This window comes from Mytilus galloprovincialis, chromosome 2 (genome assembly GCF_965363235.1).
Source record: "Mytilus galloprovincialis chromosome 2, xbMytGall1.hap1.1, whole genome shotgun sequence".
NCBI lineage: Eukaryota > Metazoa > Mollusca > Bivalvia > Mytilida > Mytilidae > Mytilus > Mytilus galloprovincialis.
In genome coordinates this window covers 62,054,986-62,079,204 of record NC_134839.1, presented here as the reverse complement: position 1 = coordinate 62,079,204, position 24,219 = coordinate 62,054,986, and the positions used below count along the sequence as shown (strand labels likewise).

The following is a 24,219-nucleotide window of genomic DNA, read 5'->3' as shown; positions in this document are numbered from 1 at the left end:
CATTTGAGTTGCCACTTGGTACCAGTCCCTAGATGAATATCTATTGACAGAATTACAGAGTCTGTTAATAACAGGCATTCTTTATATCCCTGCACATCAAATTATTTGAAAGGGTTAATGTATGAAACTATGATTTGATATACATGTACACCTTATTTATTAATGTCAGAGATTATGATCTAACTGCTTTATAACCTTTTAGGTAAGTGCATTCAAACTTTTTTTTTGTGATCTTTATATTGTCAATGTTCAGAAAATATTACATTGTTATAAAATGACCATCAATCGTTTTCTTAGGTTTGTTGATTTTCCATACTTGCATACATTTTACATAGATACAATGATTCTTCTCCAATAAAAAAAAATGAAATATTTGTGCATGATGAATTGAAAATAAATATTCATGCAGCATTATAACCAAAAATAAATAACCATTTCTCACAACGATTGAAACAAATGTTCATCCACTCCACAATATTGAATGGTTCTCACCTTCATTTTCAAACAACTTACATGTATTTAAGTGTGCCATGATTTTTTGTTCAAACTGAATATCAGTTTGATAAAGACATCATGATCATATCCAAATTAAAGTATTTTGTAACTTTATCACAGAGAGTAAGGAATTAAATTAATGCATTCAATGATAAATATCATTTTCTTCTGTTTGCTTTTCACAAGAAAGAGACTATTTTTTCTTTGATAATAATTTGTTATTTCAGAATATGCCAGTTCAAGTGATTCAGATGAAGAATTACCATTGGTGGATCAAGCATGGCGTGGTGACGGGGAAAGTGATGCTGAGAGTATAGATAGTGAACAAGAAGATTATTTGAAGTAAATTGTTTTGACTTTTATAACTTTATAGATGTAAGAAGATTTGGTATGAGTGTCAATTAGACAACTCTTCATCCAATTCACAATTTGTAAAAGTAATTACATTATAGGGCTAAGTACAGTCTTCAACAGGGAACCTTGACTCACACCAAACAGTAAGCTATTAAGGGCCCCAGAAATGACTAGTGTAAAACCATTCAAACAGGAAAACAAACAATATAATACAATGCAGCCAACAGTGGATTAAGAATTTCCCTTTCATCATTAGTGGGGATGTATATATTTAGAAAATCCTCTAGCTCTTCCCATTCAAAACAGTGAACATATTAATATTGTCACTTTTATATAAAAAAAAAACCTTTATGGCTACAAATTTGTCTCGCTTTATATATATCCTCTTACAGTTTATTAGGTAGAATCTTAATTATTATGTAGAACAGTTCTGAATTCTATTGTTGATTTAAGATATTTATTATAAGGTATGCATTAATTATTACAAAACTGACTCTATGTCATGACCAGATAATAAAACAAATTACAAGTAAAAGAAAGAAAAAAAACATTTAGTGTTCTAGGTCAATAGATGGTTATGCAGGGGTCGAATTTAAGGCCAAAAAAAAATATATGTCTGTTTCCTGCTTCCAAGGCAAATAAATCAGGGTCGGTAGGTCGGGATTTTTTTTTTTTTTTTTTTTTTTTTTTTTTTATTTTTGCACTCCCTGTCAGATTTGCAGTCGGTTACATGTCATGTTTGGTTAGGGTCCTGTACCCCAAAATGATTTAATCCCTTTAAAGAAGCTTTAATTGAATAATCCTCCCAGTTCTGACATTTTTTAAACCTTAATTGTAGCACATTTGTGCTGGGAGCAGCCATTTTGATTGTTGGGCATAGTAAAATACGGATCTGGATCGGACCGGAAATGAATTTTTCCGGACTGGAAACGATTTTTTTCCGGATTTGAATAAAAAGATCTAGGGTCGGGGGGTTTGAGTCAGGGTCGGTCGGGAAACAGGAAACAAACATATATTTTTTTTTGGCCTAAGCTTTTTTGTGTACTGGCCAGCTGGACCAGTGGACTAAAAACTCTACTGGTCCGGCTCCAAATCTACTGGTCCTGCAAAAATGACATTAATTTGACAAACACTAATATAAATGACAGATGTTTAATTTTATTTTGATGCTTTCGTTTACATAAGTTAGACAAAGGAATAGTCTTTATTCTGATTTTGATCAAGGCTTTGGTAATCTCAATGATTTTCTTTATCAAAATCAGGATCAAGTACAGAAAAAATATCAACATTTAAAGTTTGAATAATTTTCCCTGCCTTGGATTCCTCGGGTGCCTTCCTGTCTTTTATTGCCGTAGATTTTTATGCCCCACCTACGATAGTAGAGGGGCATTATGTTTTCTGGTCTGTGCGTCCGTTCGTCCGTTCGTCCGTCTGTCCCGCTTCAGGTTAAAGTTTTTGGTCAAGGTAGTTTTTGATGAAGTTGAAGTCCAATCAACTTGAAACTTAGTACACATGTTCCTTATGATATGATCTTTCTAATTTAAATGTCAAATTAGAGTTTTGACCCCAATTTTACGGTTCACTGAACATAGAAAATGATAGTGCAAATTTCAGGTTAAAGTTTTTGGCTTCAGGTTAAAGTTTTTGGTCAAGGTAGTTTTTGATGAAGTTGAAGTCCAATCAACTTGAAACTTAGTATACATGTGCCCTATGATATGATCTTTCTAATTTAAATGCCAAATTAGAGTTTTGACCCCAATTTTACGGTTCACTGAACATAGAAAATGATAGTGCAAATTTCAGGTTAAAGTTTTTGGCTTCAGGTTAAAGTTTTTGGTCAAGGTAGTTTTTGATGAAGTTGAAGTCCAATCAACTTGAAACTTAGTATACATCTGCCCTATGATATGATCTTTCTAATTTAAATGCCAAATTAGAGTTTTGACCCCAATTTTACGGTTCACTGAACATAGAAAATGATAGTGCAAATTTCAGGTTAAAGTTTTTGGTCAAGGTAGTTTTTGATAAAGTAGAAGTCCAATCAACTTGAAACTTAGTATACATGTTCCCTTTGATAAGATCATTCTAATTTTAATGCCAAATTAGAGAATTTATTCCAATTTCACAGTCCTTTAAACATAGAAAATGATAGTGTGAGTGGGGCATCCGTGTACTGTGGACACATTCTTGTTTGTGCTGTTCTGATTGCTCATGAGCAAGTACAGAATCCAATCTGAAATGTGACGTCCAGTTACGAAAATACATTTCCTATCTAGGTCTGTCACTGCAAATTTTTCACATATTGTACAGTTCATTAAATTGCGATCTACTATATAATGCAACCATTCACGATCTTTTTCCCATGATTTTTGGTATTTGCGTTTCCTTTTGTCACTTTAGTATACTTTATTTCGATCTTCCTTTTGATTTTCAGTTATCTTAATTTTTTTGTCCGGCGGTTTAACTCCTTCCAAAAATTTCCACATTTTATATTGTTGTGAAGGACGCTCACCCGAGATATTAATTAACTTGATCAATTGTAATACCCCCCAGTACCGTGTAATTGATTTCACAGGTAAATTGTTTTGTAAACAAACGGAGATTGCGATGCAATCAGTGATTTTTATCGACAAATTTCTACTGGTCCCCCGGACCACCAGCTGACAAAATCTACTGGTCCGACGCAAATTTTACTAGTCCCGGACCACCGGACTAGCGCTAATTTCGACCCCTGTTGTTATGACACATAACAAACAAAATGAAGTTTAAATAATATACCATATCTGTTTTTTATTTATTTCCTGATATTGATTTTGAATTGTAGGTATGCTGGAATATATACAGCTGAGGAGGTAGCATTAATCATGAGAGATAAATTGATACGGCTACAATCTCTGTATATCGACCAGTTCAAAAGATTACAACATATTATGAAGGAGAAGAGAAGAAAATACTTGCATACTTACAAACAGGAAAAGGAATCTTTAGGTGTGTATATCACATGTATATGTAATTAATTCTTTTGTTGAGGCCAGTCATAGATGCAACATAGGATTGGGAAACCCAGATTTTCCTAAAGGTATACTGTACAATATGGTTTCTGAAACTTATTTGAGGCAATTAGTTGAGACATACATATTTTAGTTTAATGGTTTTACTTTTATTGACAGATGCATAAATTTTATACAGATAAACATTTACAGTGATATTGAGAGGATACAAAGTGAAATTTCTTCCTTTTCTCTTAGAATCCTAAAAAATATATGCACTTTAATACAGAAGACAAGATTTGCTCACTTTTGGATACATTCATACCATTTTTATTACTCTTTTACTATCAAACTCACAGGCCATTAGTATTTGAGGAAATCTAGGCCACAAGGATTTCTACTGAATTTAAGAGGAAATTAGATGATCATCATCTCCTTTGAAATCTATTGGCCAATCTCTACAGATCTGGTCGGAAACAGTTGCTAACATGAAATTTTATAATTCACCTTATTTCCAAAGCTATGGATATTTTGATTTTTCTATTTTTAATGTTTTCTCCTGAAGTGTTGCAAATAACTTAAAACTAAATTTATCTTATGATTCAGGATAACTTTGTACAAAATTATTCATTATGGCTATGATGACATAATAAAATAGGAGGAGAGAATAACATATATCTTCATTTTCCAGGGAGTATCAGAGACTACAAACAAGATCCTGAAACATTACATAAATATGAGAAACTGAAGTACATAAAGCGATATCATAGAAGATATGGAAAAGAGGCTTTGTTGCATCGACAATCAAAGCAACGTAGAATAGCTGTGTCAGAGGGTTCTAATTACAGACCACCATCTTATCCTAGGTGTATCAACATCGATGGCAGTGCTAAATGTTTAGAAAGAGCAATGCCTTTATCTAAATATTGTTCTAAACGTATCCTTTTGTAATATGTGTAAAAATTTTAAGGATAACATTTTTTTCAAGGCTATTAACCAGTTTATATTAGCAGTTATCTCTTTGCATTAGCATAAAAACAACCTTTGTTGAAAGAACTAAATAGAAAAAAACTATATGGGGTACCAATCTGTGACACTGAAACTGTACAGGATCAGCAAAACACACTCAAAGGAAAGAAACTAGGCTTTTATTACTGTTCTTCATCTCAAAGTGACAGTAAGGCCTTCAACAGAGCAAAAAGTGTCCCCTCACTGCAAGTTTAAGAGGGCCCCTAGCACAGGTTACAGTGAAATTATTCAGGAAATATGATACTAGTTTGATCTTAAAGATCTTAAGATTATTTTGATCAAGAACCCAACCAGCTATAACTTTCACATAAATATGTATAAGGTAACACTGAAATACAAAATGCCTGTTAAAATGGGACAAAAGGCAACTGTATGGATAGAAAAGCGAAAACAATTTACAGTTTGACTGTATTTTTGTTCTTAAGTCTTCTAAATATATCTTTTTGACATCAACATGAAATATTCATAGACAGAGAAGAAGAATTAAGGATATTAATTGTTTTTGGGATGTCAGAAATTGTCATGGAGTATATATATACTTTAGAAAATTATTTTTGATGAATAAATAAATTTTTGATGGAATATATAAATATATTTTTAAGCAGTTAAGCTGCTTTATGCGAGCACCCTAGATTTATGTTCTACCCAATAAATGCTGAAATATGTGCCACTTTTATTATCTGGCTGGCTATCATGTTATTTATAACTAATTGGACACTTTTTTCATACTTTTTATTCTGGAATATAAAAAATATTACCATAAAAACGTTAAATAATCGTCGATTTTCCCAAAAGTTTTGAAGCTGCACATAGGAAGTAGTGCTCGATAGAAATCCTTCTATAGTTTATTATTCCCTGTGCTGTTGGTTAAGATGTCAAAGAACAATTGTATGAAATATTTGATCGCCGAAAATCTATAAAGACGAGTCGTTTACATTTCCCAAATGGCAAAAGTCGTAGGAATATTGTTTGTCATCGATACGTATTACATACGTCAGTAGTCTATTAATCAGCTGATATAAGTTGGCGGCAATTTCAAATTACATAGAAGACGAAATTTACGTACCTTTTAAATTGGGAGGATTCTGATGATACATAGGTACTTTATTATTAATCATTTTATTCGTTTTTTGTCTGAAATGATTGAGATTATTTAAATCATCTAAATTCAGTAATCTTAAATGTATGCTCATTTGTATTCTCGTTATATTATTCCGTTATCTCGCAAATGACTTCCTTCATGCTTGTCAAATAGAGTTGTTGTTATTGTAGTTTTCTGATTGGTCGATGTCAAGGTCATTTTAAGATTGTTTCGCTTTGGTGTTACAATGTAACATAATGCTACACGTGTTTTGTTAAGCTCAATGTGCTTCAATAAATATTGAGATTAAAACTTTAACAACTGTTTTCTAAAGGACGGCATTATTTAACTTCCAAAGTCGCATATTCTGTAAAATATTAAGTCCGAATCTGTGACGCGTATCACACCGTAATTGTTTTTACTTTACAAGGAATTTTTGATTTCCGGTTCAGAAAAATACGACTTTTTTGTTATAATGTTTCTTTTTATAATTTTTCTTATTTAAACACTCGTTAAGTGTTCTTGAATCAATTCTATGCGGTTCCCTCAATCATGTATCGTTGTACCCATTTGTAACTCGTTACAGTTGAAAAGATTTGTACCTGGTTACAAATGTAAGGGGGGAAATATTCAGCACTAATTTCTTGACATATATGGACTAACGAGGCTCGAGAAACATTTATGTTTTCAACAAGTTAAAGTTACAAACAAGTTTTTCTTAATTCCTACTATTACAGTTATTTAAAGTTTAAATAAATGTGTTTTTTTTATTATGATATTAGTAATGGAAGACAGTTAAACCGTAATCAAGATATTTTAATTCAGTTATAATTTGAGACTTTTATAAAATACACCTTATCACTAATCCCGGCTGACCCGGCCGCTTGAACTTTTGACGCATACAACAAAACAATAACTTTTCCATTGTGGCGTCAGATATTTTGTTTTATGACGATAAAATTTTACAGGAACCTGTGTGATTTTCAGTAATGGCGGACTAATAGCGATAAGGTGTATGGCACTGCCTATGGCAGTGGCGGATCCAGGGGGGGGTTCCGGGGGTGCACACCCCCCCTTTATTTTTGCCGATCAATGCATTTGTATCGGGACATGTTTTGCACCCCCCCTTTGCCCTGGGTGCCCTGGGTTAGCACCCCCCCTTTCGAAAATTCCTGCATCCGCCCCTGTATGGTTACATGGAAATGTAACAATAATAAAAATATTATTGTTACATAGGAGACTAAATGCCGGAATGCATGGTTGGGTAAGGACTTGTTGAAAACCAGTGATGTACGATGGGACTAGAAATATGTACTAATAATAAAAGTTGAAGACATTTATTTTATATTTGCAATGCATACATACAATTTATTTACTGTAATTTTTTATTTACAATGACAATTTCTACAAATCCAGTAAGTGTTTTTAAAGTCTGACACATTTTTGATGAACGAAATAAAGTCCTCCACTGATACGTGTACATACAGAAGTTCTTAGTATTAAAGTGACAGTCAGCAAACTTTGCTTTTGATGTATCAATTTGCATCAAATTGTATAGCTGTATGAAATTTATGTCTTGATATTGTTTTAGTTTCCTCTAAAACGCATCCCAAGTTTAAATGTTTTTCACTCTAAATAAATTGGTTCAAAGTATGACAGTAATAAGAGAAGGTGTGCAGTTAAATACTTTAAAAAAGTGAAACCATTGAACTACATTTTTCGCCTTTGGCACTCCTAATCTTGAGTAGTATCTTTAGGAACATCAAAACCATTAATACGTAAAACTATTCAAAAAAGTTATACACCATTTGTTGAATAATAATATTTATTTTCTATCAGTACCAGGGGCGGATCCAGCCATTTGATAAAAGGGGGGGGGGGGTCCAACTATATGCTCCCATTCAAATGCATTGATCGGCATGTTTTTCATGTACCCCTCCACCCGGTAACAATAACGTAATGCTGAGATTACTATTAATCTCAGGGTAATGTAACCGTAGCCTCAGTAATTATTGTTACATTCGTAATAAATCAGTTCCTCGCCCAACTTTGCATTCCGGCAATTAGTCTCCAGTGTAACAATAATATTTTTATTGTTGTTACATTTCCATGTAACCGTATCCAGTGCCTAATAAAATTGAGAATGAGAATGGGGAATGTGTCATATAGACAATAACCTGATCTAAGAGCAGACAACAGTCGAAGGTTACCAATAGATCTTTAATGCAGGGAGAAACTCCTACACCCAAAGGATTGCTTTTGCTGGCCCCTTTACATAATAACGAAAATGTATACTATTTCAACTAGTCACTTTGTTCCGGTGGAACTTTTAAATCAGAGGAAGAACAAAGTAACACATACTAATAAGTTCCTCTGAAACTTTTCGGCTAGTGAGTTCTTTCCGCCCGGAACTTTCCAACGTCGGAACAAAAGAGCATTTACAATAACTTGGACATACACTAAAATCAGAAGTATACACAAGAAATTAAAATTTAAAAAAAATGTACAAAACAATTATGAAAAATAAATATGATATACAGCAACAATCACCACATTAGTGGGTCCTCACTATGGACAGGTGCATACAGAATGTGGCGGCTTAAACATCTTAACTGACACAAAACTCTCCCCTAACATAGGACAGTGTATGTGTATAATCTCAGACATGGAATCTTTATAAATATAAATTGGAAATAACTTTTGAAAGTGGTAGGATTGCATAACATAAACATTACTGTACAAGCATTATTCATGTTATTTGATACTTTAGAAATAGCTGAGAACAATGCCTGAGATAAATATTTTTACTAATTCTTTACACTATTCATCTGAACTTGGCCAAGTTTGCCTTTGGGTTTTTGATTAACTGCCTATAGCACCCTTTGGTGCTTTGATTTACATTCATTAACAACTCCTCTGTATTACAAATTCCTTGACCTTGCAAGATATTTTAAATGATAATCACCAGGCTTTGTTTAGACAATGTTCATTTGGAGACACCAGCTGTACTTGTCCAGTTGCATCATGGGAAGAAGTACCTCTATGTCATAGACATACTCCACTCTCAGAATGTGAACCAAGAATACATCTAGTAGAAGAGGTTTGTACTATGATATTAGAAAACTTAGGCCATTCTTGTTTGTATCTAGCTGTCTCTAAGCTAAGTGCAGAATAATTTTATAAGTTGAAGGCAGGATACACAACATAACCATAACAATTACAAAAAAGTGCAGCCCATTACCTTTTGTTTTTGTTTTCAAAACCAATAAGCAATCATTAGAGGAGAAAACATATACATGCGACAGGGTTTCAAATGGCAAAATAATACCTTAGAAATTAAGCCTTTCTGGATAATTTTGGCATACAAAAGATCTTAATTTCAACGTTTACTCTTTCTCTCTTTTGGTCCCAATGTCTTCCCAAGGATGATTGGATAAACAATTTATTCAGTTTATTAAGATGGAAATGTAAAAGATGAAACAGGGGCCATTGTTTGAATAAAATAGAAAAGTGTTCCTCTAATTAATATCCGACCCACTATCATTCACTCACATTAGCTCATTTTATCTCCTGAAAAAAATGCTTATCTTTCTGCAGAAGTGCAGTAAATGCAAATTTCTGCAATAGTATTAATATATCAAAGGATTTTTTTTTCATCATCATACAAAAATGCCATCATTTGACTTCTGGTAGTAATTATAGCCTATAAATACTGTAAACCGGGAAATTTTCGTGCCGTCTTTATTTCAGGATTTACTAACATAATCCAAATTTGCGCCGTTTTGAATTCGCGATTACCCTGGCCCATATAAATATTTTTATAAATGATTTGGAAAGTGATATCTTAAATCAAGTGATAAAATCAATCAGAAATCTCTTGTTTTCGGTTCATTTATCATGTTAATGTTAAAGTAGATTACAAGTTTGTAATGTTTGCTTGTAAAAAACACATACACAATATCAGAAAGTTGACCTAATTAGGATTGAATTAGATAAAATGCTGTCAGGATTAATGATAATTAATCCATTTTTTTATCTGATTAATTTGTGTAGTAGATTCAACGAGGTGATACTTTTATTACTGATTGACATGTATCATTAACATAATTGCAATGAGTATTGTTTACATAACAAAATCCGTTATGTTTGCTTCCGTTTTTATGGTCCACTATTTGCATTAAATTCATAACTTCTAACACTGCTTTTCATTAAGAGATACAGTTATGATTTCAGTTATATATGTGTCGTCTATAAAATCAGTGTTATACAGTAGTCCTATATATGTTTTATTCATATGCTTAGATATATGAAGATGTGGTATGAGTGTCAAAGAAATAACTCTCCATCCAATTCACAACTTGTAAAAGTAAATGTAACATTTCGTCGTTTTATTTTCGCGTTTCTATTCTTACTGCGAAAATTAAACTACCGCCAAAATTTCCCTGTTTACAGTATCATTTTTTTTGAAGTGTTGTAATTAAAATATGTCTACTAAGTCCTGTTTTGTTATAAGAGTGTTTGTATTTTATACTTGCAGGAAAAAGAAGAAGCACTTGTGTTAACAAAAGAAGCGTTAGAAAATTTATTGCCTGATTTAGAGTTAAATCCTCAAGACTTACTCCTCGGAAATCACTTTCTTGGACAGAATCCAGAATTTCCTGATTTAATATTTTCTGGATCTGATCATGAACAAACTGAACCAAAGTTATCTCAAAAAGAGACTGAAAAAAGGACTGAGGTAACTGCAAATGACAATATGACAAAATCTATAATGAATCCACCTAAAACAGCAAAAATGAATGGGTCATGTGATCCTAAAACACAATTAAATCCAGTTGTCCCGCCAACTATAAGTTTACCACCAGTAGGAGATGAACAGCCCTCTACATCAAATGGCACTCGTTTATTACTTCAACATCTAAAGGGCGATGTAGATGTTGAAGGTTGTCCCAAAACAGAGACTGACACAAATGGAGAATCTGATGTTAAAAATGGGGAAGAGCCAATGGATGAAGAGGAAAAGAAGGAATCTAACACTAAGGAACAGGGAAGCAGTTTGGAAAATGGTGTTTCATAGACAATTTTACATTTAGTTTCATTATCATATAGTGCTTTATTAAAAAAATACAGATTTGTAGAGTCTTTTGAATGCCATTAACAACTCACATGTTCGATAAAATTTAAGACTGGGGGTAATCGTCAATTACAAACTTATTACGTTAAAGGAAATTGTTGAAATATGGATTTCATATTGAGGTTGCCAATTAACAGTACTGAATTTGTTAGGATGTGTAAAACATGAATTTAGTTAATTTGAGAAAAGAACATTACAAAACAGAAAAAAGATAAAAAGATTTGATGGCAAGAACTAGTGCAGTCACAAGATAGAATTATCAGACATGCCCAATGAACCAGATACAATTTTTTTTTATTGGGGGTGGGGGCTTCTAACCTTTTTCCAAGAATTTTTCAAAATTTTAAATTGCTGCTTCTAACTGTGTTGTGAGATTTTGGATATCAGACCATACTAGGTAAATTAAATGCCAGATTTCAAATTTTTCAGATCTTTCACCACATTTAACAAACTTGACCTAACTGTTCAGGGTTTGACCCTTTGCAGTCGTATTAGGCTGGTCTTGGCTAAGCATTTCTCATAAAATGGTTGGGAATGAGGATGTTCACTAAGGCCTCTCAGGATTCAACATACAATCTTAATGTCTATCATTTTCATGGTTCAGGGACTGCTTGAAAATGAGAAAAGTTTAATGACCTGTGAATTTCTTACTTATTATGAGTAGTAAGATAATTATGTCTGGTATATTGGATCCTTGCAAGGATACATGTTTGTTAGACTGAATTCACCTCAGTCCTCGGTTCATTTATGAATGGTAAAGGTAAAAAATAATTATGAATATGTCCGTTTCTCAATTACTAGTCTATTAGCAGCAGGTCAACTGCATGTAAATTTGTTGAATGGATTCATTGTGAGGGTGTACATGTCTTATTGAAAGGCCTTTACCTTGTTTTCATGGTTCATTGGTCAATTAAAAAAAAGCTGAGATGGTTTTATGAACAATCCATCCGACTTTAAAAAGCGGATATATAGGGCGCTGTAAAACCTTCCAAAATGAGAAAAACCCATACTGTATAGTCTATTATTAAAGACCTAACAAACAAAAAATAAAACATTCAAAAGAGAAAACTAGATGGACTTATTTATAAGAAAACATTTTACAAAAAAACAAATATTACAGGCATGACCAATGACAACAACTGAACAACAGTCTCATGGGTTGATATACAAATAAGGAGGTGTACTTTGATTGCCAAAGTGACACTTTTCCACCAGATTTTTAAAAAGTTGATATAAGCAATTTCAGGTGTAATACCACCAAATCATGGTACACCACATCCGGTTGTACGTGTATACATAAAATGGATTGAAAAAAATATTCCCTTGAATTTGACAGTTGTAGGTAATTTATCCAATATTTTATTGCAGTAAAACATTTCTGTGTCATAAACATATATCTTGGATATTTCAAAGCACCATTATTTTTTTATTTGGCGTTTTTATACGACCGCAAATATTTTAATTTTTTGGTCGTATATTGCTATCACGTTGGCGTCGTCGTCGTCCGAATACTTTTAGTTTTCGCACTCTAACTTTAGTAAAAGTGAATAGAAATCAATGAAATTTTAACACAAGGTTTATGACCACAAAAGGAAGGTTGGGATTGATTTTGGGAGTTTTGGTCCCAACATTTTAGGAATTAGGGGCCAAAAAGGGCCCAAATAAGCATTTTCTTTGTTTTCGCACTATAACTTTAGTTTAAGTGAATAGAAATCTATGAAATTTTGACACAAGGTTTATGACCACAAAAGGAAGGTTGGGATTGATTTTGGGAGTTTTGGTTCCAACAGTTTAGGAATTAAGGGCCAAAAAAGGGCCCAAATAAGCATTATTCTTGGTTTTCGCACAATAACTTTAGTATAAGTAAATAGAAATCAATGAAATTTTAACACAAGGTTTATGACCATAAAAGGAAGGTTGGGTTTGATTTTGGGAGTTTTGGTCCTAACAGTTTAGGAATAAGGGGCCCAAAGGGTCCAAAATTGAACTTTGTGTGATTTCATCAAAAATTGAATACATGGGGTTCTTTGATATGCCGAATCTAACTATGTATGTAGATTCTTAATTTTTGGTCCCGTTTTCAAATTGGTCTACATTATGGTCCAAAGGGTCCAAAATTAAACTTAGTTTGATTTTAACAAAAATTGAATCCTTGGGGTTCTTTGATATGCTGAATTTAAAAATGTACTTAGATTTTTAATTATTGGCCTAGTTTTCAAGTTGGTCCAAATGGGGGTCCAAAATTAAACTTTTTTTATTTCATCAAAAATTGAATAAATGGGTTCTTTGATATGCTGAATCCAAAAATGTACTTAGATTTTTTATTATGGGCCCAGTTTTCAAGTTGGTCCAAATCAGGATTCCATATCAAGTATTGTGCAATAGCAAGAAATTTTCAATTGCACAGTATTGCACAATAGCAAGAAATATCTAATTGCACAATATTGTACAATAGCAATTAATTTTCAATTGGAGTTATCTTTCTTTGTATAGAATAGTAGTTGATAATATATGTTGGAAATTTGCCAGACATGACTATGATGTCATTTTCTATTTTTATTTGCCAATAACTTTATGTAAATAACTTCATTGGAAATTTGCCAATATAAAATGTTGCTGATGAAGTTTTTTTTTCTTATCTTATCTAAAATGTTTTTAGATAATGGACATTTGCCAGACATGACTATGATGTCATTTTCTATTTTTATTTGCCAATAACTTTATGTAAATAACTTCATTGGAAATTTGCCAATGTAAAATGTTGCTGATGAAGTTTTTTTTATTGTTTTATACAATAAACAATGTATATTCACTTTTACTACCAACCAATCTTTACCATTCAGTGATAACAAGCACTTTATTTTACATTTTAATATTTTATGATGTATTTAAAAGAGTAGTTATTGTTGCAAACTCCATTAGAAATTTGAATTGATATCAGTTTTGGAAAAAGGGAAACGGGGATGTGAAAAAAAGGGGGGGGGGTTTAAATTTTTCTCATATCAGATTTCATAAATAAAAAGAAAATTTCTTCAAACATTTTTTTGAGAGGATTAATATTCAACAGCATAGTGAATTGCTCAATGGCAAAAAAAAACTTTTAAGTTCAATAGACCACATTCATTCTGTGTCGGAAACCTATGCTGTGTCAACTATTTAATTTTAGATTTAAAAAGTTTGAAGAAGAAATCTTTAATTGATTTGTAAAATCTTGACATTTGTTTTGTTTAAAAAAAAAAACATGTAATGTCAAAAATTTGATCACAATACAAATTCAGAGCTGTATCACGCTTGAATGTTTTGTCCATACTTGCCCCAACTGTTCAGGGTTCGACCTCTGCGGTCATATAAAGCTGCGCCCTGCGGAGCACCTGGTTATAGAATATTTTGTAAACTTGAGGTTACATGGTTACTTAATACTAAACCTTGTACACAGACTAAATAAGGGGAGAAATCTGATTGGTTAACTTCCAGTGATTGTTATTTTCTTATATGCAATGAAATGTTATGTGAATTATTTTCTATAGTACTGGACAGGATAAAAGTTTACTCATGCCAAGTATTTCTTTATTTGAAACAAAGATAAATTCTGCAATTTTTTTTGAAAAGTGCAAATTTAACAAAGACTAATAGGGGAAAATCAATGGTGGTATTACACCTACAAGTCACTGTATAGCCTCCCACAGAGGAAATTCCATACTGTATAGTCGGTTTTTAAAGCCACTAACATGACAAAATTTGAAACAATTCAAACGACCTAAATTAAAACAAAACATTTGACAAAAACAAGTCTGAGAAAGTGCAGGGTTTACATGAGCTCAAAATAACTCATAACTTGGGACAATGGTGAAACAACTCAACATAGCAAACTGTAAAAGAAAGTTTCTTGTTTAGTTTTGGTAAGGTCCATTACTTTAAGCAAAAAGATAACTAATTTATTGTAAGGTGTACATGTCTTTCAAGCAGACATCATCTGACCTTGACCTGATTTCCATGGTTCATTGGTCAATGTTAGGTTTGTGTTTTGTTACTTTTTTCAGTTACTATACTGAGTGCCTGTAAAAATATAACTTCATATTCAATTTAATTTTTCCATCAATTTTTTTCTGTTTAGAAACTTGCATAATGTGATTACACTGGTACTAAATGCAAAGGAAAAGTGTTAGTCTCCCTTACTTTTAATGACCTTTCCTCAAGGTTTTTTTTTAATTTTTGATTAAAAACGTTGAATTTCTATACATCAAAATCTGAAATGCAAGCTCTAAAAGTGCTAGTTTTGTTTTTCGAATGCATATTCTTATACAATCTGATTAAAATATAGCTTTTAATTAAATTGATGCTAATAGGTTTTCAAAATCGTAGAACAATTGGTCATTTCCAAAAGAATATCTGGGTTTGTTGTTTTATTTAATGGAAAATGCATGTAGAAGTTGAGATTTTATTGACACTAAGAATATACTTGAGATGTCAAATATATGCAAGGTGTAGTATGGAATTATTGTACAAAGGTGTACTACATGTCTAACTGTCGGGTGTCATCAGACTTTTAACCTCATTTCCAGTTCATTCTCGATGGAAAGTTGTTGTGTTTTGTTCCGTTTCTTATTTACTATAAGCACTAGGTAAACTATACTTCGTACATGTCTTGCAGGTAACATCTGACATATAGACCACATTATTTCTCATTGGTCAATGTTTAGGTCTGGTTTTATATATCAGAAGGATAACTGAATAATTTAGTGTACATTTGTATATCATTGGTTTACTTAAAATTGCAACTACTCGCATTAAATATGTGCCTACAGACACTAGCGATGTCATCCATTCTTAGACCAACTTTGTCTGAAGGGGCTGTATTTATTCCTAGTACTAACGTTTAAAAGTTCTTGTTTGCAGTTATTACAATCAACTGAGAATCTGAAACTCAAATATAGACAGCACAACAATAAAAGACTTGCTCACTGTTCAAGACAGTAACTGTAAGTTCCGTAAATCTACATGTATCATTTGGTCAATCAGCAATCATAAAACATCTCCTTATGTAAATCAAAAGCATAAACTGAACTGGTTGATTTATATCAACCATAGTATCGCATATTTTATGCAGGTGTAAGAGATACAAAGACAATATGTTCTTTTTTTAAATATATACAAGATTTTTTTTATAGAAAAATGAAAAAAAAAAAAGAGTTGTATAAAAAGTAATCATAAAAATCGTAAAAAAGTAATAACAAACGGATAATTAGCCATCTCATCCTTCAAGAGTTATTTACTTAAAAACGTTTATATTTGATGAAATGTAATACGGAAATAATTTGATCGATTCCTGCAGCATGCTCCTCTTCAACATGTAACGGATTCTTAAACAAAACGTGTTTCACATACATGAATGTTTCTAGAGCTAACGGACGATGTTGGGAAGACATCTGCGACCTTTCACCGTCGGCTTTATTATGTTTTGTGTTTGAGTAATCCTTCACGCTTCATATAGAAGGTTTATCAGTAAATCAAATCGTTTTTGTACTATTTAAATATAGTACCGTGCAGACAACACCTGCCAGTTGTCATGCAGGGATGTGATTGTTCAATTCTAATTCGCGAACGCGTATTATAAGTTATGGTGGGCGGTTCTTGGTTAGTTCTGGTGGACTTTGTCTTAATGCAATTTTCCATTTCCTGAGAAAATAAATCAGTTTGGTCTCCAGACGAATTCTTGTGAAATGCAATACTGTGTTCAGTATTTACCGCCTGACCAATGTCAACTTTACACTCGAAATTGGGAATTTCCGAATCAATGTGATCATTTGAAAGCTGTTTCTCACAGTTTGGAACACCAGGGATGTTTTCATGCATAAACCCATGATTAAGATCAACTGATTCTGCTTGAGAAGGTTTATTGTCATTTTCGATATGATTGGTTTTATCAAACATTTCTGGGTTAATAATGACACCCAACTGATCAATGTTTTCATTCTTCATATTGCAACCTACCCTTACATGTGAGCGATTTAGATCGACTGATTCTGCTTGAAGAAGTTCGTTGCCATTTTCAATGTGATTGCTTTTATCAAACATTTCTGGGTTCATGAATTTACCTGAATGGTCAGTGTTTTCAATCTTTATGTTGGAAGCTACACTTACATGTGAGCGATTTAGATCGATTGATTCTGATTGAGGAAGTTCATCGCCATTTTCAATATGGTTGTTTTTATCAGATATTTCTTGGTTGACGACACCTGCTTGATGAATGTTTTCATTCTTCGTGTTGCAAGCTACACTAACTTGTGAGCGATTTAGATCGACTGATTCTGCTCGAGTAAGTTTATCGTAATTGTCTATATGATTGCTTTTATCAAACGTTTCATTGTTAATAAAAACACCTGCCTGATCGATGCTTTCATTCTTAATGTCACAAGCTTCACTAATATGTGAGCGATTTAGATTGATCGATTCTGATTGAGGAAGTTTACTGTCATTTTCTAGATGATTGCTTTTATCAAACGTTTCTGTGTTAATGAAGACACATGACTGACCAATGTTTTCATTTTCTGTGTTGCAAGCTACACTTACATATGTCCGTTTATTATCCAGAGAACTTCCGCCCATGCTTACAGATTTGACCCTTGTAGTTTTATGACATCTCATCATCTTGTGATATTTCAGCCCACTGTGGTACGTAAACTTCTCATCACATGAGTTGCATTCGTACGGTTTCTCACCAGTGTGTTTCCTCATGTGTACGTTTAAGTTGCCATCTCGGGCAAAGGCTTTTTGACATATTTTGCAAATAAATGGTTTGTCTCCTGTGTGTGTTCTCGTATGCTTCTGTAATAAGAAAAACTTTTAAATTTGTGATCTAACATTTGAAATGTTATATTAATATCATTGCATTGAATTGTATTAAAAACACTTTGAACATACTAGTACATGTATATCATGTGTATAAGTGTTAATCGATTGAACACTTATTGAACACGTTTTTGTAACATTTTTTTAATATGTAATTGAATGAAGACGTATATACGATAAAATGGTTCCAAGTGTTTACGCAAGCGATCATCAGTTTAATGTATTGTCTTTTAAATGTCGATTTTCCACGTTTGATAGCCTGCTTGCGCCATTTTTACAACATGTACAAGCTATAAATTAAAGCATACTAATAGCATGACCGATAGTTTTTGTCGAGCCTGAAACTTTTGTTGCAGAAAGCTCGACATAGGAATAGTGATTCGGCGGCGGCGGCGGCGGCGGTGTTAGCTCACTTCTTAAAAGTTTTATATTTTAGAAGGTGGAAGACCTGGATGCTTCATACTTTGTATATAGATGCTCCATGTTACGAAGTTTCCGTCAGTCACATGTCCAATAACCTTGACCTCATTTTCATGGTTCAGTGACTACTTGAAAAAAAAGTTCAATTTTTTTGAAATGTTGAATTCTCTCTTATTATAAGTAATATTTGATATGTGCGTACCTTGCAAGGTCCTCATGTCTGTCAGACAGTTTTCATTTGACCTCGACCTCATTTCATGGATCAGTGAACAAGGTTAAGTTTTGGTGGTCAAGTCCACATCTCAGATACTATAAGCAATAGGGCTAGCATATTCAGTCTATGGAAGGACTGTAAGGTGTACATGTCCAACTGGCAGGTGTCATCTGACCTTGACCTCATTTTCATGGTTCAGTGGTTATAGTTAAATTGTTGTGTTTTGGTCTGTTTTTCTCATACTATATGCAATAGGTCTACTATATTTGTTGTATGGAATGATTGTAAGCTATACATGTCTAGCGGGCAGATGTCATGTGACCTTGACTACTATCAACATAATATCAATGATTAGTATAGAAGGCGAGACATTTCAGCGTGTGCACTCTTGTTTACTTATCCGCTTCATTTGCAAATGTTCTATGCATATTTAGGACCACGATTAAGGAGACGTGAGGTATTGTGACTTTAAGTAGACAGCAACCGTAAGTTACCAAAAACTATTAGAGGTCTACAACAAAATCAAGAATGCACAATGAAATGTACCGTCTGTACCGACCATGATTGACTTGATGAAAATCTTATAAAAATAAAGTTTTGCTGCAAGTATCCCAAAAGCTTAATTTTATCAATGATCGATGACAATAAGGTCAATTACAAATAAACACTGGCAGACATAAAAGTACACCTTATACCGGTAATCATGCCATACACTAAATATAGTTCACGTTTTGCTTAAAAAAGTGTAAGAAAAAACAGGCTGAGCAAACTTGACATTGACCAATAAACCGTGAAAATGAGGCAGTCAAGTTAATATGGTTCATGACAGGCAGACATGTGCATCTTACAATCATTTCATGCACCAAAGACAGTAAATCTATTGCTAATAGTATCTTAGAAACAGGCTTTACCAGGTTAAGTAAATGTTAATCAACGAACCACGAAAATTGGGTCAAGGCAAATGGAACCATCAAAAAGACATGTGCAATAATTCCAGGCACCAAATATTGTTAACATAATTCTTATCACTTATATATAGTAAGCCTAGTTTCTAATACATATGGAAAATAAAGCAAACCTGTAAATCACTTTTGTTCCAAAATCGTTTACTGCAGTAGTTACAGTTGTACGCGAAGTCCTGTTCCTTACTTTCTTTATGGAGTAGTGCGTGCCTTCTTAAAGAATTCGTACAGCTGAAAATTTTATCACATATACCACAAATGTTATGTTCTGTAACAGTGTGGTGATATTTCACGTGATATTGTAAACGATTACTATCGGGAAATGTTCGTTTACACGTTGTACAGAGGTATAAAGGTCGTTTCACTTCTTCAAGGATTGTTTCAGTTGTGTTCAAATCGCTATCATGGGAAGACTGGGTTCCGGTCTCTACAGTATCTGGTCTTTCATTGCTGTTTAAACAGTTAATTTGGCCCAAATCACCAATTGTTTTGTTATGTTCACTAGGATGGGAAATTATGTTTTGAGTAAGATCACTATACCAATTTTCATCGCAGCTTTTTTCTGTATTAGATGTACTTTGTCCTATCAAAATACTGTTTGAACTAGAGCTTGATTCCAAATTACTGTCTGATATGACATTACTAGTATTGGAAACCACAAGTTTAGTCAAGTCATTGTGTTGGCTATTTGATTCCATATGTCTAGACAAGTCACGGTATTGACCTGTTTCTTTTGAAAGTCTTGTTAAGTCATTCTGATGACTATTTGAATCCACAAGTCTAGTCAAGTCAATGAATTGACTTTTTGATTCTGTAAAGTTAGTCGAGTCGCTATGTTGACTATTTCCATTGCAATTTTCGTTTGTGGGTTCTGTATGATATTCCATATGTCTGGTCAAATCAACCTTTTTAACAAATGGTTTACTACATTTCTCATCTGTTTGGGAAGCATGTGTTTTAATATGCCTATTCAAATCACAGTTTTGACTAAACCCTTTACCACAAACCTCGCACGAAAAAGGTTTTTCGCCTGTGTGTCCTCTCATGTGTAGTTTTAATTCAGTACTACGAATGAATCCTTTGTCACAAACTCCACAGACGTAATTATTTTCTTTTGTATGTTTCCTCATGGTGTGTTCTTTTAAGTTAAATTCTCGTTTAAAGCGCTCGCCGCAAGTATTACATTGAAACGGCTTTTCACCTGTGTGTTTTCTCATGTGTTGTTGCAAGTCACAGTTATTGGTGAAACCTTTATTACAAACAGAGCAATATTGTGAAAATTTACCAGCATGTATCTTCATATGAACATTATAATTACTATTGGTGGCAAACTGTTTGCCGCATTTATCACAAGAATATGGCTTATATCCTGTATGGATTCTCATGTGGATATGGAGATTGCCGTTTTGTGCAAATGTTTTTTCACATACTGTACACGCATACGGCTTTTCTCCCGTATGGGTTCTCACGTGTTTCTTTAAGTCCCTATGATTTGTAAAACCTTTTTCACATACACTACAAAAATGTTTCAACGGTAGTTTTATTTTTTCGCCAGTATGGATCCTCGCATGTGCCTTTAAGTGACTGCTATTTACAAATCGATGATCGCATATGCCACAAATGAAAGGTTTGTCACCAGTATGGGCTCTCATGTGCATTGTTAAGTTTCCATTTTGTGTGAACGTCTTATTACAAAGTTTGCAAGCATATGGTCTTTCACCTGTATGTATTCTCACGTGTTTTCGTAGATCTACATTACTTTTGAACCCTCTACTGCATGTCGTACATATGTATGGTCTTTCTGGATCATTTATCGGATTCACCGTATGGGTTCTCACGTGTTTCTTTAAGTCCCTATGATTTGTAAAACCTTTTTCACATACACTACAAAAATGTTTCAACGGTAGTTTTATTTTTTCGCCAGTATGGATCCTCGCATGTGCCTTTAAGTGACTGCTATTTACAAATCGATGATCGCATATGCCACAAATGAAAGGTTTGTCACCAGTATGGGCTCTCATGTGCATTGTTAAGTTTCCATTTTGTGTGAACGTCTTATTACAAAGTTTGCAAGCATATGGTCTTTCACCTGTATGTATTCTCACGTGTTTTCGTAGATCTACATTACTTTTGAACCCTCTACTGCATGTCGTACATATGTGTGGTCTTTCTGGATCATTTATCGGATTCATCGTGGTCATATCCATTTTTAAATATCTAACACTCTCGGACATTGGGTACTTCTTTCCATTTTCACAAAGCATGGCCACAGTGACTTCACTCCCACACGCATCAATACTTTCCTTTGGTATTTCCATTGTCACTGTATTCATATAGATAATTACCCCTAACAAGAATAAGGACTGATCTTTTGTTTCCTTCTTAACACCGGTTTAATTGTCTGCATGTTATCGAACTTTGTAAATGATGTGTATTTATAGCGACCCGTTCTCACAGGTAATAATCAACTCTTTTTACACACGTTTAAAAGTCAAGATTATCGATTGAGGTGGTTTTCATAACACTGTTCATTCAGTAAAACCGATAAATCTATTTTAAACTTTGACAAAGAAGTATTTAAATACAAGACGACTATACCATGCATGTGGGAAATTATATTTAGTTTGAGTCTTGTTATTCAGTTTATAGTGGTCTAACTATAAAGATGCCATACCGGTAACTTATTTATCAGAATAGCCATTCAAGATCATTAAAACTTCTGCAAAGAACTTGTGTTAAAACAATCTGGGAACAGCATACATGCAAATCAATATGTGTCAGTAAAACACATTTTCTAGTAGTCTTTAAAACGACTTTAACGTTATTTACTGTCCATACATATGATAAATAAAAATTCTAAACATGTTTCCGCCTCACATCCCACCCATATACCTGACGACGACCCATGCTGAATTGAAGTTTAAATGAAAATTACTTTTTTTTTAATTCTAAATTCATTTTGATTTACACAATTGAAAAAAATCTAATACGCGTGCTGTTTGTTGATGTAAATATTTTTAAAGGCAGTGGGTTTTTTTTTTTTTGCCGGCTCCGGTAGAATAGCCTCTGTGGAGCTATTGTACCGTCTCCGGCAAAATAGCGATTTGTATTGAGTTATGTTTTTTGTCGGTTTTAAGATTAATAAGAGTTATATATACACTTGAATTAGAAATCTTTAAGCAAATAATTCTTCTCTAAGACATTTATACAAAGCGTTCATATTAAAATTAATATTCCTCATTCTACACAAATGTTATACTAAAAAGTCTCTAAAACATGTCTTTTTTAAAACATCTTTAAAACCATACATTGATACTTTTATTTTTCTTCAATAGGAAGTCTGTAAAAAAGATATTTAAAAAAAAGATATAATGCTAATTAGGCAAAGCATGCAAACCCGTATGAAAAAAAAAAAACGATATTCTAATTAAAAACGTTTATTAAAATATCCTATTAGTTTTGATATAAAAAGTAACATTCGACAACCTTAAAAAATGCTTTACAAGCGTTACAAAACCATTGCCTTGCTTTTGGTGTCTTTTAATAAAAAAAAAAATGGAACAAGAAGAAAGCGACATGAGCTGCACATAACACTTGTTTCTTCTGCGTCTGTATCAGTGTTGCGAAAAAATGCACATAAACATTTTATACATTTATGCATCTTTCATAGAATAAAGTTAATGCTGACAATAGATTTCAATGCATCTTCTGTACAATATTTCTTTATCAATGTTAATACTTTAATAATATTGTACCATAGACTAGATTATCATTTGTAAAGTTTCTATGGTGCTCTTGTTTTCATGAATTTATAGTCCTGACCTCGAATCACTTAAGTCTTTTTCATAGTTGCACATAGTTGTCGTTTGCAAAGTGCTTAAAACCCTCACGAGTTTAGCAATAAGTTTATTTGAGGAACAAATTGTCATCTTCCAATTTCGAACGTCTATGTTCAACATAAATTAACATGTGTACTTGTAATTAAATGAGTGCAGTTCACTACAAGTGAATTCATCAGACCAGGAATGCAAGGCGGAAAAAGAGTAGTTGACATCTAGCCACACATATCATTGGTGCATAAATATTTTCAGTAAGAAGTCTCTAAAAGCATGTCTTTTTTAAACATTGTTTAAATCATATATACATACTTGATACTGTTCTTTAATAAAGGAAGTCTGTAAATAATCTATATTAAAATATTTCAGTATTTCACATAGTCTGTTTAAAATCTGAAATAGGACTGGCAAAATAGCAAAACCCTAAAAAAAAGTTCACTATTTTGTTTGAGCTGGCAAAATAGCGACAATGAGGCTATTTTGCAGGCTTTTGCCAAATAGCACATATAGTGGTGGATCCAGGGGTGTTGTTCCGGGGTTTGAAATCACTTTTTTGGAACGATAAATGCATTTGAATGGGGACATATAAATGGAACCCCCTGTATCCTGGGTTTGGACCCCCCTCCTTTTTTAAATGGCTGGACCTGTTCCTGACATAAGACATTATTTTGCTGCAGCCGGAAAAAATAGCCACTGCCTTTTTAAAATAAAAAAAAAGTGAAAATACTTTATTAAATTGCTCTCTAATTTAAGAAAATAGACTCGAATGCAGATAAACTTTACATTTTCCTTTAGATACTTTCTTTTGAATGTAGAAAGCTTCTGTTAAAGTTTGGTAAAAATCCAGGAGGGTTTATG

General features: G+C 33.0%; 2 protein-coding genes across 4 annotated transcripts in view; one reads left to right on the top strand and one right to left on the bottom strand.

The window, feature by feature from the left end:
• Nucleotides 1–11,081, top strand: part of LOC143064068 (KAT8 regulatory NSL complex subunit 2-like) — a 486,386-nt gene extending 475,305 nt beyond the window's left edge. For all 3 annotated transcript variants that reach the window (XM_076236586.1, XM_076236587.1, XM_076236588.1), the window contains 5 exons: nt 723–837; nt 3,671–3,834; nt 4,528–4,773; nt 8,892–9,046; nt 10,484–11,081. In XM_076236586.1, the coding sequence (XP_076092701.1) occupies nt 723–837; nt 3,671–3,834; nt 4,528–4,773; nt 8,892–9,046; nt 10,484–11,023 (1,220 nt within the window). In that variant the 3' untranslated portion in view covers nt 11,024–11,081. The remainder of the gene's footprint in view (nt 1–722; nt 838–3,670; nt 3,835–4,527; nt 4,774–8,891; nt 9,047–10,483) is intronic.
• Nucleotides 11,082–16,165: 5,084 nt separating this feature from the next.
• LOC143064055 (uncharacterized) lies at nt 16,166–22,128 on the bottom strand. The gene is made up of 2 exons (XM_076236565.1): nt 19,642–22,128; nt 16,166–17,905 (listed from the first exon to the last, which is right to left on the bottom strand). Exons 1-2 carry the CDS (start codon nt 21,856–21,858, stop codon nt 16,604–16,606), a joined length of 3,519 nt encoding a protein of 1,172 aa, XP_076092680.1. The 5' UTR covers nt 21,859–22,128; the 3' UTR covers nt 16,166–16,603.
• Nucleotides 22,129–24,219: the final 2,091 nt, after the last annotated feature.

Excerpts from the sequence above, each read along its gene's own strand:
- LOC143064055 (XM_076236565.1), bottom strand. The coding sequence starts at position 21,858 with ATGAATACAGTGACAATGGAAATACCAAAGGAAAGTATTGATGCGTGT. Across the intron at positions 17,906-19,641 it reads GGAACAAAAGTGATTTACAG|AAGCATACGAGAACACACAC; the intron begins GTTTGCTTTATT and ends TTCTTATTACAG.